This window comes from Tachyglossus aculeatus, chromosome 16 (genome assembly GCF_015852505.1).
Source record: "Tachyglossus aculeatus isolate mTacAcu1 chromosome 16, mTacAcu1.pri, whole genome shotgun sequence".
NCBI lineage: Eukaryota > Metazoa > Chordata > Mammalia > Monotremata > Tachyglossidae > Tachyglossus > Tachyglossus aculeatus.
Window position 1 is genome coordinate 28,438,884 of NC_052081.1, and position 18,719 is coordinate 28,457,602.

The 18,719-nt window shown below is 40.0% G+C and overlaps 1 protein-coding gene and 1 non-coding gene across 2 annotated transcripts in view; one reads left to right on the forward strand and one right to left on the reverse strand.

Annotated features, from left to right (window-relative positions):
• ATRNL1 (attractin like 1) overlaps positions 1–18,719 on the reverse strand; it is a 602,420-nt gene that overhangs the window by 75,960 nt on the left and 507,741 nt on the right. Inside the window, exon 28 of the mRNA XM_038758614.1 lies at positions 5,405–5,519. Coding sequence (XP_038614542.1) covers positions 5,405–5,519 — 115 coding nt within the window. The remainder of the gene's footprint in view (positions 1–5,404; positions 5,520–18,719) is intronic.
• LOC119938851 lies at positions 15,390–15,531 on the forward strand. Its single transcript, XR_005454549.1, has one exon. It is a non-coding gene; the product is annotated as a small nucleolar RNA SNORA7 (small nucleolar RNA).

The window sequence follows — 18,719 nt, forward strand, 5'->3', positions numbered from 1 at the left end:
TCAGGTTGTCCCACGGTGGGCTCACAGTTTTAATCCCTGTTTTACAGATGAGGTAACTGAGGCACAGAGAAGTTAAGTGACTGTCCCAAAGTCACACTGCTGACGGCGGAGCCGAGATTTGAACCCATGACCTCTGACTCCAAAGCCCGTGCTCTTTCCACTGAGCCACACTGCTTCTCTATGATATGATAGTGATTCATCATGTGTTCTTAATCCTGCCTTCAGTCACAAGCACAACTAACCCAAACTAATACTTTGAATTCAGTGCTCAAGAACATTCCACAGTTAGGTGATTGGAGGTGTTTCAAAGATATAGATTCAGAGAAAAGTAAAGAAAATGTAAGACTGAAAGCAACCCCTAAATCCAGTTTCTCAAAAAAAAAAAGAATTAGTTTCTCCAAAGACAATCTGCATATTTTAGATTGGTTACATAAGTGTAAACTCTACTGCATCAGCCTCCTCGATGACCTCCAAGTCTCCTGCTCTCTCCACTCCAGTTCATATTTCACTCTGCTGCCCAGATCATTTTTCTACAAAAACATTCAGTCCATGTTACACCACTCCTCAAGAACCTCCAGTGGTTGCCTATCCACTTCTGCATCAAATAGAAACTTCTGATTATAGGCTTTAAAGCACTCAATCACCCTGTCCCCTTCTACCTTGCCACCCTGATTTCTTACTACAACCCAGCACGCACACTTCACTCCTGTAATGCCAACCTACTCCCTGTACCTCAATCTCGTCAATCTCCCTGTCAACTCCTCGCCCAGATCCTGCCTCTGGCCTGGAACTCCCTCCCTCTTCATATCTGACAAATGATCCCTCTCCCCACATTCAAAGTCATATAAAAGCACACTCTTCCAAGAGGCCTTCCCCGATTAAGCCCTCATTTCCTCTTCTCCTACTCCCTTCTGCATCACCCTGCACCTGGATTTGCTCCCTTTACTCACTCCTACCTCAGCCCCAGGGCACTTATGTGCAAATATATAATTTATTTTAATGCTGCCTCTCCCTCTAGACTGTATGCTCCTTGTGGGCAGAGAATGTGTCTGTGAACTCCGCTATATTGTACTCTCCCAAGTGCTAGCTCATTGTGGGCGGGGAATGTTTCTATTTATTGTTACCCTGAAGGACCCTGAATCGGGCATGAAGAAACAGGGCACAAAAAATAAGAGGAAGGAATCATGTAAATTTGTGGGAGGAGCTTGCTTGTGTTTCATATGAGAGTGTGATCTTTCATACATCAGCGATGGAACACTGGCAATGGTGAACCCTGGCACTGGGGGCCAGTGGAACACTTTGACAAAGATGATGATGATGATATATGTGTGGGGGATGGGGGGAGGCGCAGTGTGTGTATGTGTTTGTCCCTTTAGGAATTGCTACCCCACCAAGATAACTATATCCCTCAGACTGATAAGGCATAAAGAGCCTGTTTCCTTTAAGTCCAAAGCAGAGAAGGACACTGGCATGGGTGGAGAGATGGGTCACTTTTGGGGGAAAAGGGACAGGAGTCCTTTATTCTGGACACCATGGGAATCAGGTCCTAGTGATTCATAGGGTCTCCATGTCACTCCAAGTCTTTCTCCCCATATCGATCGATCAATGATATTTATTGAGCACTTAGTGTGTGCAGAGCACTGTACTGAGCACTTGGAAAAGTAGAATATAGCAGAATTAGCAAACATGTTCCCTGACCACACCGAGTCTACAGTCTGGGAAGAGTCATTGAGATAAGCCCAAAAAATTGCCTACTCCTTCTTATAAATTGCATTTTACTGCTTAAATGTCACCTGGATGCTCAGTTTGGTGGCCTGAATCTCTGTAAAGAGAAGGATATATTTAGGGTGTTACATTTCAGTATGAATTTTCTGTCCACTTCAATCTGTAGCTTCTTTCTCATTATTAGCAATGTGTTTTCTGTGTTGTCTCTGAGGTTCAGAAGGTAGAGACAGCCTACTGAGATATCTGTGGAAAGACTTTGGTATGTAAAACCTCCTGATTAGAGGTATTACCAATGCATTCAGGTGGTGAAAGCAACTTTTTTGAAGCCATTGTGTGAGTGTGTTTTCAAAGCATCATTCCTTTTGAACTTTAGAACCTAGGCAGAGAAAGTATAATTTTCCCTGATGGTCATTTTGAATACATGAAACATCAGTTTAAATTGGGCTACCCAAAAATTCGAAAAAAGTCTCCTCTTCTTTAGCACAAAAGGATGAGTATCAGGCAAGTGATTATGGATATGCATATTATTAGTACGGGCCACAGGTCAATTTGTTGGTAAAGTGAACTTTTCAATTATTACTGAGGTATGTGTGCATTACCCTTCCAAAGGATACATCAGTCTTCAACCTGATTTAAGGTCAAAACGGAAACCTACTACAGGGTGAACATATGTTGGTAACATAAAACCTACCTGCCAACTGATAGTGGCACAGTTGGCAGTTTTTGCTCACACAGGAAGCAAAGGAATCAAATAGCAGGTAGTACTATGCGATAGGAATGCTGTGAATTAGCTTAGCTACAGGTGAGCCAAGAAACTTGCCTACAATCTTGTATGCACTCTGAAGAGACACCTAGTGAGAGTACCTCATGAGCACTTAAAATCATTTCACATGTGAAGGAAATGGTAGCAATACAATTTAATGGATGAAACAGCACAATTCAAATATCGAGCATTCTTGATTTTCTCTTTACCAGAATCAATCAATCAATGGTATTTATTGAGCATTTACGGTACTAGTAAGTACTTATTTAAGTACCTGGGAGCCGCACAATACAATAGAGTTGATAGATGGGTTCCATGCCCACAACAAGATTAACATGTAGAAAAGGAGACAGACATTACCGTAAATAAATTACGGATATGTATGTAAGTGCTGAGGGGCTCAGGGTGGGGTGAATAGCAAGTACTTAAAGGGTACAGATCCAAGTGCACAGACTTCTCAGAAGGGAGGGTCAGGGAAAAGAGGGCTTAATTGGGGAAGACCTCTTGGAGGATATGTGACCTTAAGTGCACCAGGAAGCCTTTGGGAAAGCCTAAAGTGTCTTGGGGAAAAGGAGAAAATGCTCAAGAAAAGAAAGGGTGGTTTGGACTGGATTTATGTTCTATTGCTTTTTGTTTGTCTTTAAATGGTATTTGTTTAGTACTTACTATGTGCCAGCCACTGTACTAACTGCTGGGGTAGATACATGCTAATCAGGTTGGACACAGTTCCTGTCCCACATAGAGCTCACGGTCATATTCCCCATTCTACAGATGAAGTAACGGAGGCACAGAGAAGTTAAGTGACTTGTCCAAAGTCACACAGCAGGCATGGGGCAGATCTGGGATTAGAACGTAGGTCCTTCTGACTCCTCAGACCCATGCTCTATCCACTAGGTCATGCTGCTTCTCTATCGGAGTAATGCTCTAAAAATACTTGCTGGACGTCTAAAACATATTCAGATCTTCGATGCTGGTGTTTCTAGACTGTAAGCTTTGTGGGCAGGGAACATGTCTATCAACTCTGTTTTACTGTACTCTTCCAAGTGCTTAGTGAAGCGCTCTGCATTCAGCAAGCACTCACTAAATACCACTGACTGGTTGATTGATTGGTGTCCGCTTGTGGAGAGGGCTGGGGTAAGAGAAGCTGGGTTGCTGTGGGAGAGGGGCATGGCCTTGGATGTCAGAGGGAGGGAGGAGTGAGTCATTTCTCCCCTTCTCCCAGAGCATCCAGCAGTCAAGCCCAGGAAAGGAAATGGTGAGCAAGTCTCCGAATGATCCCTTTCTGTTCTGGAAAATGCCTGGTTTAGGGAACACTCGGAATGGTGGCAACTAAAGAAGGGGTACAGGACTTGGGATTTGCAAGGCAGGGAGCCCCAGTAACCTGCTTGTCCTGGGAATGGAAGAACTGGGGGGCTTTAGGAACCATCAGAAACTAACAGAGATGTGAGCACTCCTAAGTGACTCTGGAGGCTAATTCGACTGGGATTTAAGGCCTGCAAACCCCCAGAACTGTCACAAGGTCCACAAATAGATGTGTTGCTATGAGAATGGCTTCTTAGTTTCTTTTGCTATTTCTTCTTCCTCTCTCTGTCCTTTAATTATGAGTGTTCTGCAAGGCTCAGCTCTGGATCCTTTCTTCTTTTCATGTTTCACCAACACACTCAAGCTTACTTGGTTTCCACTACCACATCTAAGATACTGACTTCCAAATCTTTATTGCTCGCCCCCATCTCTAAGTTGCAAAAAATCTCGGACGATCTTCTACCTTTGGGAAATCTCTAGCTGGTTGAGCTTCCAGGGCCTTAAATTCAATGTGTCAGAAACTGAACTCCTCAACTTCTTCTCTTAATCCTTTCCTCATCCCATCTTTCCCAATATTGTTGTCACACCTGCTGCCGTCTTTGACTTCTTTGTTTGAATCCCTAATTTATTTATTTATTGATATTAATGTCTGTCTCCCCTTTTAGACTGTAAGCTTACTAACGGCAGGGAACGTATCACCCAATGCTTAGTAGTGCTCTGCACACAGTAGATGCTCAGTAAATACTATTGACTGACTGACAGTAGACTTCTCTCTCTTATTTGCCGCCCACATTCAAGGTCTCAAAATTCCTTCAGTTGTTTAATATTATTATTATTAATAATAATAATAACTGTATTTGTTAAGCACTTACTATGTGCCAAGCACTGTTCTAAGTGATGGGGTTGATACAAGGTAATCATGTTGTCCAGTGTGGGATTCACAGTCTTAATTTTACAGATGAGGCACAGAGATGTTAAGTGACTTGCCCAAAGTTACACAGCTGATAAGTAGCAGAGCCGGCATTAGAACTCAAAACTTCTAACTCCCAAGCCCGGGCTCCTTCCACTAAGCCATACTGCTTCTCACTATTTCCTCCATGGAATTTCACGCATCTCACCCCTTTAACCACTATGCCTAATACATGTCCTCATCACTTTCCAGCGAGATTACTCCAACAGTCTCCTTCTTCATCTTCCTCGCTCCTCTCTGTTTTACATTCTACTGTAAGCAGGTTGAAGGCCTACGATTTGTAATCTTGTATATTTGACTGCAATTATTTGTATCTAGTTAGTGTTCTGTTAATAGCAGACATCAATTAATCAATCAATCAATGGTATTTTATTGAGCACTTACTGTGTGCATAGCACTGTACTAAGCGCTTGAGAAGTGCAAGTTGGCAACATATAAAGACGGTCCCTACCCAACAACGGGCTCACAGTCACAGTCACTGTATTAAGCGCTTGGGAGAGTACACTATAACAATAAACAGATGCATTCCCTGCTTACCCCATCTCCATTAACAAGCATGCCCAAATTCAATCTCTCACAGTGAGATGAAGCAAGCCAATCACATTTTTCTACTGCAAGTTACAGAATATTATTTAACTTCTTACCTGACTGACCAGGAGGAGGGACACCTGATGATCCTCTTGGGAGACACAAAAACACAGTAAGTACAGCTGCTTTGTTCCCAGCACAGGGTTCTATGGCAATAGGTTTTGGGGCACCCTAGAAAAAGAAAGGAATATTTCCAATGCATATAATTAATGTAACAGAAGTTGACCTTTTTTCTATATAAAACTAGTTGAGCTACGAGCAATGAAATCTAAGTCAATTTTTCCCATTAATTCACCTTGCTGGAGACACAACAGACAAACAATATAATTAATTAATTGATCAAAAAGACTCCATTGGCAGGTTTTGATTTCAATCAATTCATTTAAAGATACATACTTATGAACGTCTCAGTGCTTTCATTTGAATTTTAAGTCAGCAGGAATGGGGGAGTGAATAGATGGTTCCAAGAGAAATAATGGAAGAAGTTTTCATTTAAATACAATGAGCTCATTCTCCTCTTGGTGGAGATTTTGAGACCTACTGCTGAGACAGTGAACCAAGCCCAGCTTCCTTATCCTTTCTTGGATTCTGCCCTTGAAAACGGGCTGTGTCCAGCCCAGCAGTTAATTTGTGCCAGGGCCTGTCAGACCTTAGCCCCTGGCACTTCTTAAAATAGTGGTTCACAGTCCTGGCACAGTTTGGCAGACTAGACCAAAGAATATTTTGCCAATGGTAATAATGATACTCATGTTTCTGTGCAGTCAGTCATCAGTCAATTGCTTGAGCCCGGGCACTGCTTTCATTACAGTTGGAGCCTTGATCTGACACACCTTCTTCTAAGGAGGAAACAACATGGGCCTGGCAGTCAGAGGATCTGGGTTATAATTCTGGCTCTACCACCTGCCTGCTGTGTGACCATGGGCAAGTCATTTAACATCTCTGCGACTCAGTCTCCTCATCTGTAAAATGGGCTTTCAGGACCTGTTCTCCCTCCTACTTAGACTATGAGCACTGTGTGGAACAAGGGCCATGTCTGATCTGATTACCTACCCCAGCACTTTGAACACTGCATGGCACATAATCAGTGTGCACCACATATTATTGTTATTACTATTATTTTTAATATTTTGGGGCGAAGGAGGCTAGGAGGCAAAGCCAATCCCTTTTCTAGACCTCAAGTCCAGGACAGAACCAGGGTCCCTAAAGCAGACCCACAGATGGGAGTTCACTGAGAGTAGAGAAGGTGTCTAAACTCTTTTGTATTGTACTCTCCCAAGCACTTAGTACGGTGCTCTGCACTCAGTAAGTGATCAATAAATGGCACTGATGATGGCGACGGGAGGGTCACCACTAGCACTGGTCTTCAGCCCTGTCCTCAAATGTTCGTGTACCTGGTTAACCCACAGTGTTTTTGCCTTCCCAAAGTGTCTGATCTCCAAATGTACACCTCCAGCCACAATCTCTATGCTTCTCTGCAGTCTCTTATTTCCTTTTGCCTTCAGGACATCTCTATTTGGATGCCCTGCAGACACCTCAAACTTAACATGTCCAACACAGAACTTTAGACACCTCAAACTTAACATGTCCACCACAAAACTCCTAATATTCCTACCCAAATCCTGTCCTCTCCCTGACTTCCCCATTACAGTAGACAACAACATCATCCTCCCTGCCTCACAAAACCTGGGACGTTGAAATTAGCCTAGACTCATCTCTCTCATTCAACTCACATGTTCACCCAATTTCCATATCCTGTCAGTTCAATCTTCACAGTATTGCTAAAAATCTTCCCTTTCCTCTCTATCCAAACTGCTATCATGTTGTTCCAAGCTCATATCCTATTTGTCCTTACCGACCTCCCCGTCTCCTGTCTCTCCACACTTCAGTCCATATTTCACTCTGCTGCCCAGATCATTTTTCTACAAAACATTCAGTCCATGTTACCCCACTCCTCAAGAACCTCCAGTGCTTGCCCATCCATCTCTGCATCAAGTAGAAACCCCTTACAAAAGGCCTTAAAACACTCAGTCACCTTGTCCCCTCCTACCTGACCTCCCTGATTTTCTACTACAATCTGGCCCACATACTTTGCTCCTCTAATGCCAACCTACTCACTGTACTTCAATCTTGTCTATCTTGCTGCCAACCCATTGCCCACATCCTGTCTCTGACCTGTAACACTCTCCCTCTTCATAGCTGAAAAATGATTCCTCTCCCCACCTTCAAAGCCTTATTAGAAACAGAGTCCTCCAAGAGGCCTTCCCCAACTAAGCCCTCACTTCCTTTTCTCCCACTCCCTTCTGCATCACCCTGCACTTGGATTTGCACTTTTTATTCAACCTCCCTCAGCCCCACAGCAATTAGGTACATATGCATAATTTATTTACATTAATGTCTGTCTCCCCCTCTAGACTGTAAGCTCCTAGCAGGCAGGGAGCATGTCTACCAACTCTGATGTATTATATACTCTCCCAAGCCTTTAGTAGAGTGCTCTGCACACAGAAAGTGCTCAATAAATATGATTGATTGATTCCCCACCTTTACTAGCACCAATAATCTAACGACCAGGCTGACAAAGGCAGAATGAAGCCTTTGTAAATTAAATGTTCTTAATCCCTTCCTCTCCAAAGAAATGCAGTGGAGACTAGGACTCATGCACTGTGGGAATTCTACTGAAAACACTGTTTTAGCTGATGCTATTGAAAGAAAACTACAAAAAAGAAGATCATGCTCCTTTTGTAATTAAAATAGCCCCTTGGCATCTGCAGGCTCTCGGTTTCACAAATTCATTGTTGGATGTTTCCATACACAGTCTCTTTGCTCACCAGCAACCACAGCCTCGCCTTTTTGGAAACTGCTGGTCAGCTCTCCTTCACCTCCCCATCCTAGGAAAGCCCTGATGCCTGAGAGTTGTTGGTTACTTTTTTTTAAAGGAATTTCTTATGTGCTTACTATGTGCCAGATACTGTACTAAGTAATGGGGTAGATACAAGATAACCAGATTGGACAGAGTCCCTGACCTACATAGGGCTCACATGAGGTAACTGAGGCACAGAGAAGTGAAATGACTTGCCCTAGGTCACATAGCAGATAAGCAGCAGAGCTGGAATTAGAACCCATGTCCTCTGACTCTAGGCCTGTGCTATTTCCCACTAGGTCCAACTGCTTTTCTTGTACTTTTGTGAGTACTTTAAGTGCAGCTGATGTCTGGTGCAAATGCTACTTGCAGTTTCACCTTTCCCACGGGGGTCTGTCTAACTGATACCCTGTGAAAACTGAATGGCTACTAACAGAGGTGGCAAATTTAGGTTCCATCATGAATGAAAACTAAACAGATAATTCTGGTAAAAGTTCAGTCTACAATTTCCCGAAAGTTGTACAAAGAGGCATAAAAATAATATATATCTAGCTTCATGCAAAACTAAAGCCAATATTTCTGATGACAATGGTTTTATGTGGCTATAAAGAATTTCTCCTCTGTAGTGACATAAATATAGTCTTTCAAAATTATCGTTCTTCCAACACATTTTTGGAGTTTTCAAGGTAAAGGCCAGAGTCCTGTGAAAATCCATAGGATATAAAAATTATATGGGGAGAACATCCTGAGGCATGCAGTTATTGATAGCTCTATTCATATATTTTGTGTAGCTAAGTGATACCACTTCATATCTTTAAGTTCAACTGTATCATTGAGCTTATAATAGAATCCAGAAAATGTGAGGTCAAAATCAGCATAAGTACATATTTTGTATCCCTTGGATAAATATTTAGAGAATAGATTTGCCATATTTGGGGGCAAAAAGAAAAATATGAATATTTTGACTCCTATTTCTAAGCTATTAAACTTTACACAGACATGAAAAATGCTAAGTATATATAAATATCAACTTGTTCAAATATACTGGGAGAACATATAGCTCATTCAAGTTAAGATGATGGCAAGCTACTGGAAATAAAAAAAAAGTTCCTATTATATGACAAAGCAATTGTTAATTTCTATTCAACTAGTTCTTAGAAAGCAATAATTCATTATGTTTAACTATGAAATTCTAACCCACAATGAGCTTTTTGTAACTGATCACACTTTAGATACAGGAATCCCATCAAAAGCAGTATTTACATTTGAAACTGGAATATCAAATTCTATAGTTGTAAACAAAAATAGTCAACAAATTCCCGTCTTAAGGAATTTCAAAACCTAATGAGCATCTTGGGGAAGGCAGCATCTAACATTCCTGGTCCGACCTTCTTTGTTCATGGTTCCTGGCACATGCACTTGGATTCTATTGTGAAATAATTTTTAACTTTTTTTTTCTGAAACCTTGTTGGAGAAATATCGCTTTCATCAATTAATCAATCAGTGATATTTATTGAAAGCTTACTTTGTGTAGAGCACTGTACTAGGCACTTGGAAGAGTACAATACGTTTACATTTGGTAGGCACTATCCCTGTTCTCAAGAAGCTATAAGTCTAATTCTGGACTTTTAGTTCATGAGTCTATTTGTCCTTCAGCAATATCTCATATAAGTATGATTTCAGAAACTGTAAATACTTCAAGACACTATCAAAGTCCAGAGACTTTGAATAATAACAATGCTATTTGTTAAGCGCTTACTATGTGTCAAGCACTGTTCTAAGTACTGGGGTAGATACAAGGTAATCAAGTTGTCTCACATGGGACTAACAGTCTTAATCCCCCTTTTATAGATGAGGGAACTGAGGCACAGAGAAATTAAGCAACTTGCCCAAAGTCACACAGCTGATAAGTGGTGGAGCCGGGATTTGAACCCACAACCTCTGACTCCCAAGCCTGTGCTAAAACATCTACCAAGGCCTGGTGACCCAGTGGCTCTCCCTGCTACGATATCGATTGATAACTAAATTTAAACTGAACTCCATGGGTAGTTACTAGGGGAAAAAGCATAGAAGAGAGAAACTGAAACATGAGTTACTCATTTATCAAGTGCTTTGAAACTTTAATGTGAGATGGCTCCTGAGGTACTGTAGCTGGTTCTTGAATATAGTCATAAAGTCAGAGAAAAGTGACATCTTGAAAACAAGTGAGGAGGAAAATCATCACCTTTTATCTAAAACTGATAGCATCAACTCTGCTTCTGGCCAGGCAAACCACTGAAAGTTGGTTTGCAGTATTTTAATGTCTATCCCCCATTCAGACATTTAGCTCCTTGGGGGCAGGTAATGTGTCTTCCAACACTATAGTATTATACTCTCTCAAGTGTTTACTACAGTGCCCTCCTCACAATAAGTGCTCAACAAATACTATTCATTCATTCAATCATATTTATTGAGTGCTTACTGCATGCAGAGCACTGTACTAAGCACCTGGAAAGTACATTTCAGCAACAAAGAGGCAATCCCTGCCCCCAATGGCCTCACAGTCTTGAAGGAGAGAGCCAGGCATCAAAATAAGTACACAAGCATCAATAGCATCAATATAAATGCATAGAATTATAGATATATACACATCATTAATAAAATAAATAGAATTATAAATATGTACAAATATACACACAAGTGCTGTGGGGCAGGGAGGGAGGTAGAGCAGAGGGAGTGAGTGGGAGCAATGGGGATAATCAGAGGAAAAGGGGGCTTAGTCCAAGAAGGCCTCCTGGAGGAGGTGAGCTTTCAGTAAGGATTAATTGCATTCATGCCCTTGAGCCCATTTGGCTAACTGCAGGAGAATGGGAAACAAAGCTTTTCCCAAGAACACAATGATTCAATCATATTTGTCATGTGAGACTTAGAGCTATGCAGCCCTTCATTTTAAAGGCATAACTAATGATAGAACAAATGTATATGCCTTGAAAGTATACTTGTATCGTAAACTGTGGCATATGCTGCATTTTTTTCAGCATATATCATTGTATCATAAATAAATAAATAAATTATTGTGATATTTTTAAGCACTAGGTGCCAAGCACTCTACAAAGCACTGGGATAGGTACAAAATAACCAGTTTGGATGCAGTAATGGTCCAACATGGATCTCACAGTATAAGCCAGAAGAAAAACAAGCATAGAATCTCCGTTTTACAGTAAATTCGTTCTTGAGTCTGTAAGCTCGTTGTGGGCAGGGGATGTGGCTGCTAAGTGCTATATTAATAATAATTATTATTATTATGGTACTTGTTAAACACTTACTATGGGCCAAGCACTATTCTAACCACTGGGGTAGATACAGGTTAGTCAGGTTGGGCAAAGTCCCTGTCCCACAAAGGGCTCACACTCTTAATCCCCATTTTACAGAAGAGCACATTTTAAATGCTCAAGAAATTCAACTGATTGATTGGCTGAATTACATTTGAAGCTACAAATTACATTTTTATTTATTATTTGGAGATAGCATCACTTCATGAAATTTTATTAATTTATTTCCTCTAAGATTTTTTTTCCAGGAAATCTGCAGTGACACTAATGGATATTTGACTACCCATTTGGTTTTAAATATTATTTGTGAGTTTTACTGCTCTAATGTTTTCAGGAACTCTGTTCTGTATCTTTTCAAAATTGTTTATAATGTTTCCAAAGAGTTTGTAAAAAATTTCACTTTGTTTCTTGTATCTTAAAGTGCAACCTGGCAATTATATAGCATCATTCAATTCCTGCAGCAGAAAACTACAGAAACTGAAGATAACACTTAGATACCCTGAGGTTTGTCAGATGTTTAAAGACAAATACACAACTAAGAATCAAACACAATTCACAATGACATAACAAGCTCCGCGAAATATGCAATTTATCAGGCACTTTTCATGGCTGCCTTTGAAAGTGATAAGGCATGTGTTTTCAATTGAAATTTACTCAAAACACTGTCATTGCTTTGAACAGAAATAATCTAGTACTGGACCGTGCCAAAAAAGCTTCTATGACAGTTATATAATTAGTAGTTTTTTTCTTGTGAATTACTTCCTTGAAAACACCTTCTGTTCATTTACTTGGTAAAAAACCTCAACTTCAATTTTCAAATTCCCCTGTTCATAGGTGAAACAATTCTCACTGACATTGTATGTGATGATTTCTAGTGCACTGACTTCATATAAACAACTTACATATTTAAAAAATCATCAGATTGCAAAAGAGGCTTTCTAATTCCTTACGCACTTCAGCAAATGTATTCTGACTACAGAAGCCAAATGGCTTAAATAACCAGCACATTTCTTGCTGAATCATTGCCAGATAACAAATTGGTGCAAAATACTCTGCATTCAAAGTTCACAATAGGTTAACATGACAAGTCCACTTCATCCTCCAATATATACATATTTGAGGGTGACCATTTCTTTGATAGTAAAGACTACCTTTTCTTCTGCAGTTGAAGGATGGAGCAAAGTAGCTTGGTGGCAGAGCTCACCATGTGGAGTGGATCTTCTTTGAACAATAATTTAACTGGGAGGGCAGAAAAACAGTGGAAAGTATTGGGTCATGGCCAATCTAGTTCATCAAATGTTTTAAAAAATTCTTTCCATCCTATACAATTCAATCATTCCACTGTATCTATCTGTTGAGTGCCTTCTGGGTACAGAGCACTGTAATAAATGTTCAGTAAAGTATGATAATGGTAGAAGACATGATCCCTAACCTTTAAGAAGCTGATGATCCAGCATAGGAGACAGATGTATATTAATTACAGATAGGAGGAAGGAGACAATAGAAAGATGAAAATGTGGATCGGTGAGCTCTGAAATTGTAGAATTCATAAGTGGATATTTGCAGATACCCATAGCACTTTGGGTCATGTGATTCTTAATAAAAACAGATTGACAAGGGAATCTGCGGTATTTAAATGTTGGCTCTGAAACAAATTTCAAAACCTGAAAAGACTGTAAGGCCCTTTGCTAGACAGTAAACTCCTTGACTACAAAGATCGGGTCTATTTATTTTATTATACTCTCCCAAGCACTTAGTAAAGTGCTCTGCACATAATAACTGTTCAATATACAGCGCTGATTGATTGATTGCAATGACAATAAAGTCTAAATCCAAATGCTATTTTAAGAACAGAGGAAGCAGATTTTATTTTGGCCGAAAAAGGGGTATAATTGATCACAGAATAATGAGATGAAGAGAAGGAAATGTTGGGTCAAGGATTTTCTGAAAAAATGATCCATTTGAGAGTGGAAAACACTTGAAGAACATGGGGAAAAGTGCCAGTGGGACTATTAAGAAAAATAAAATATAGGAGTAGCGTCTCTGGATTAGTTGGGGATTGCTATATTTGTTAATTTTAGATCTTTACTCTGATCGTTGGAACTATGGGGTGTGACAGCCTGGTGAGTACAAGGTAGCTTTGCCTTCTGGGTGGCATCTACTTCCGGATGGTCCTAGTAGCCTGAAAGAGTCTGGAACTACTGAAGATGGGAAAGAGATGATCCCGGGAAGAGAGAGATGATGGAAAACAGAAAGGGGTGGGGGAGAGAAAGGATCTGACTCTCTTCCTAATCTGGGAATTCAATATGGCTTTAACATCAGGGAAAGAATATTACATGAAAGTTTGGCTATTGTTCTTTGTTCCAATAACTGATACTTTATTCAAATACTGTAGAACTTTACATATCCATCTCTTAGTCATATTATGCTTTCTGTTGTGGCACTCAAAGGGTGCATCTAATTTTTTAAAGCATATTATTATTATGCCATAAGACAAATACATTGCCCAAGACTAAATGGCTACTATCTCATGCCAAAAAGGTAATTAGGAAATTGAATCAAAGAAAGAATTAATGATTAATGTAGATATGTTATACCTGTCAGCAGTAATACGTTCTGACAAGAATGGAATAAAGTTTGGCAGTATGCTCGAATGGGTCTGATATATGACAGATGTATAAAAAATGCAAACAACTGCACATTAATCATGCTAATGCTTTCCAACTCAAACACTTTTAATACAAATCTTATCAGAATTCACCTATAAATTGAAATCAGTATTTTTCAACAGCTTGGATAACTTGAAATTTGTAGTTTAATGAGTTTATAGTAATTGAAAATTGAATTTTTAATCACATTAGTAAAGTGACATTAGTTTGGTGAGAACCAACGAAGTCAGTCTACTGATCCAGATCACAAGCATTGATTCCATTGGGATAACAATGAGATTCACTATCTTAACAGCTGATTCTTAGATTTCAATGTGCTAGAAGTGGAGAACAAAATGGAAATCACATCCTCCCCTTATTAGCTTTTTGCTTTGCAGGAAATGATACAAGAGGAAAAAGCCTGTAAGATTGCTATGCTCTAAGTGAGAAGGCCTGGCATTTAGAGAAGAAATTAAGCTGACCTACACTTTCATACCCAGGGTTAAACTGCATTAGAAGCATATTCAAAGAGAATAATGTATTACACAAGGGAATAGGAGAAAGAATAAAACATGATATTCATGTAATGAGTATGCTACCCTGAAGCTTGCTAAGGCATTTCAATCTTAAACTTCATTTTCCTAGTTCCCTGACTTTTCTCTTCCTCCGTGTTCAATATTTCCAAGTGTGGTCACAGCCCAAAGAGACAGTGTGGTTCAATACTCTATGTTCAAGGGAAAATAAATCCACTGACTTAGCACTATGGACTTTGCATTGTTGTCATTATAAAAGCACAAAGTACACAGTGGTATAATGTTTTTACACAGACCCACAGACTCAAAATTAATTGCCCTTCAAAATATCAGAGGATTGGTCTCATTTCATTTAAATGTTTCAGGATTAAGACGCAGAGGGTGAATAGCAAAAATAACATTATTGGGTTTTTCCAGTCTTTGGGAACCTAAGAAAAATCAAGCCAATATGACCTCTTTAAACAACGAGAGTTCTTGAGTAATTGCATAGTTTTATGACAATTGTTATTAGTGAAGTAAGATGATTCATTCTGAAAATATCTAAAATATGTCCCCTTATTGTAGTTCTACATTACTAGTAATAAAATTTACTGTTTACAAAGCACTATTCTAAGCATGGGGAGATAATGCACAGGTGAGACAGGGTCCCTGTGCACAAGTAATTTATTTATTCTCTGGTACTAAATTTTGCGTTCCTCTCAGAGTCGCACCTGGAGAGTTTCCAGTACTCTACCAGTCTCAACTATGGGAGGGAAAGTCAAGCAGAGCCTGTCCATTCCATTCCATTCCTAGCTTGGACAATGGCTAGCGAGTGGAAGGCAAACTGCTACAAATCAAAACTCACCTGTGCTGGGCAGCAGTGGAATGAGGGCAGAGTCTAGGGAAGAGACTCAGGTTTACTGCGCGGAAGGAGGCAATGGTAAACCACTTCCGAATTTTTACCAAGAAAACTCTATGGATACATTACCAGAGCGATTGCTGATGGAGGCAGCGTGTTCTGGGAGGGATGTGTCCATGGCGTCGCTATGGGTCAGAGATGACTCGAAGGCATAAGACAAGACTAAATTTTGCTGCACCGTTCTAAATCAATGATCTGGAAGGTTTCCCTGGCCTAGTTGCACTGGAAGACTAATTCTACACTTGCCCCTACATTACAACTTAAAAGCTCAGTTTGACTTCCAGCCCAGGTCTATTAACAATAGGCCTAGTAGAAAAAACACAGGCCTGCAAGTCAGAGGACCTGGGTTCTAATCCCAGTTCCACCTCTTGTCTGCTGTGTGACGCTGGGCACATCACAAGTTCTCTGTGCCTCAGTTACCTTGTCTATAAAAAGGGGATTAGGACTTGAGCCATATGTGGGGCAAGTTGGACTATATCCAACCCTTTTGTTTTCTGTCTTGGCCCTTTAAGGGTTTTTCTGAACTATTATACAAGGTATTATTTTTATGTCAGGACTGAAAGAAGTTTTAAAACATTTTTATAAACCTCTAAATTTCTACTTTTCTAATAGATCTCTGATTAAGCATGGCTTAGTGAATAGACCATGGGCCTGGGAGTCTGAAGGACCTGGTTCTAATCCCAGCCGTGCCACCTGTCTGCTGTGTGACCTTGGGCAAGTCACTGCACTTATTTGTGCCTCAGTTACCTCACCTGTAAGATGGGCATTAGGAGTGTGAGCCCCATGTAAGGCAGGGACTGTTTCCAATCTGATTGACTTGGATCTACTCAGCACCTAGAACAGTGCTTGGCACCTAGCAAGTACTTAACAAGTACCATAACTATTATAACACATTATTTGCATGCTCTTCGAGGTGGAGAAGCAGCATGGTCTAGTGCAAACATCAAACACCTGGGAGTCAGAGGACCTGGGTTCAAATCCTGACTCTGACAAATGCTTGCTGTGTGCATTGGACAAGTCACTTAACTTCTCCATGCCTCAATTCTCTTCTTCTCCCCCCCTACTTACACTGTGAGCCCCTTGCGGGACAGGGACTGTGTCCAATCTAATTCACTTGTATCTACCCAAGTCCTTAGAACAGTGTTTGACACACAATAAGTGCTTAACAAATAGTATTAAAAAAACTCCTTCACAATTCAGAAATATAATTGCTACAGTACTGAAAAGGAAAATTTCAAATATTTTTCTAGGATCCATAAGGGATTTAAATGCTAAAAAAGAAGCACAATCTGCAAGGCTCTTTTGCTGTTTTTGTGGCCTAAAACATTCCTTAAGTTATGGAATTTAAAAATTGACTGAGTGAACTTTTGTAAAACAGTATATATTGCTCATTTTAAACCTCTTGAAAATAAGCTAGTCTGAAGAGAGACTATTAAAACACTTGTACCTAGCACTATAATAATAATAAAAGAACTAAACCAAGAAACTCTGTGAATACTAGCTGCTAGAAAAGGGGAATAAAAGTACAGGATTGGCAATATTTTTAACATAGAATCAATTGCTAATAGCACTTACATAATTAATGTCTTCTATCAAGATCACAGCCCATGAAAAGTAAGAAAATCACGGATGAAAGCCATGAAAGGTTGAGGTACTGTTTTATTGCTGCTGCTCTTGCAATTGTTGCATGGGAATGTGTAATCAATCAACACATAAACATGCATACTGTACTAGATTTGATTTATTCAGTTTTGCGTGTACACTCACACAATCTCTACTGGAAATACTAAATCAAAGGTGCCTAACAAAACTCACAGTTACAACTCATCATAGAAGCTAAGGAAGATATTTAAGAATCTGATGGATTATAAATATGCAGTGTATATACAAAATACTTAAGACACATCACTTTCTAAGTGTAGATGTCAACCAATCAATCAGTAGTATTTATTAAGTGCTTACTGTGTGCAAAGTACTGTACTAAGCACTTGGAAGAATAGGATCTGTTAAGCAGAGGAAGCAAGAGGAAGGACAAGCAACTGTCTATAAAGATATGTACATAGACGCTGGAGGAAGTGGGGTAAGTATCTAAGTGAGTAGAGGTTCTGGAATCAAGTGCAGGTGATACAGGAGGAAGGGGAAGTAAGATGGGGAGAGGAGAGATAGTGGAAGAAGACCTCCTGGATGAGATGTGATTATTTTAGAGATGACAGAAATATGAATCTCCAGAAAAGGCCAGAGGTCCTGGCGACAGAGAGGGGGTATGATTTTCCCACTGAGTTGGAAATTTCCATTTTGAGCATTGCCTCTTTGGCTCAAGGGTTCCATTTAGTTCACTGGCAGAGGCTTCTTACTAAATGAGTTCTGAAAGTCTGAGAGAATGAATTAATACATGTCCCCAGAATGAGCATTTATTCACTTCTCCGTGCTTGATGCTTTCCCAGCAATGATTTGCTCATCCTTATAGTAACTCTAATGAAGATGCATATCAGGCACCATTTTGTAATCCAATTTGTATAAAGAACTATATTAAAGTCATGGACATAATCCAAAATCGAATGCATCATAATCTCCTTCAATACCTAAATGCAGATGTTGGCTTTCCTTTAGCTGATTCCATAGTGGGACATTGGAGAACAATTGGTACACTCCTTTGTCAGAAGTAAGTTTGCATGCCCATACCCACATGGATGTGATGATCTAGATGAGACATTAAATGATAGAAGTAATTATTGGTGGCTTTTGAAGATAAATATTAAGGTCACCATAGCCATGAGCAACTTTAAACCCACAACAGACAACAGGTATTGCTGTAAACTACAGTCCTGGCCGCTTATATACTTGTGCGGACCCCAGGAGCAAGTGGTTCTGCCAATATTTTCTAATTCTGGAAAAAAATGAAAACATCAAAACTGACTTCTAACCATAACCCAAAGCCCTGGATCACTGCCAGTCTACTTCCTTCACTCCTGTGCACGAGCCGCAGAGCACGGCTGGTGGAAATCCAGTTATCAGGCCAACTTCATCCACTTCAAGTTCATCCTTGCCTACTTTAGTCCCACCCGGCAAAATTATTTCTCCAACTTCACTGACTCCCATGACCTTGCCAGTTGTTCCAGACGTT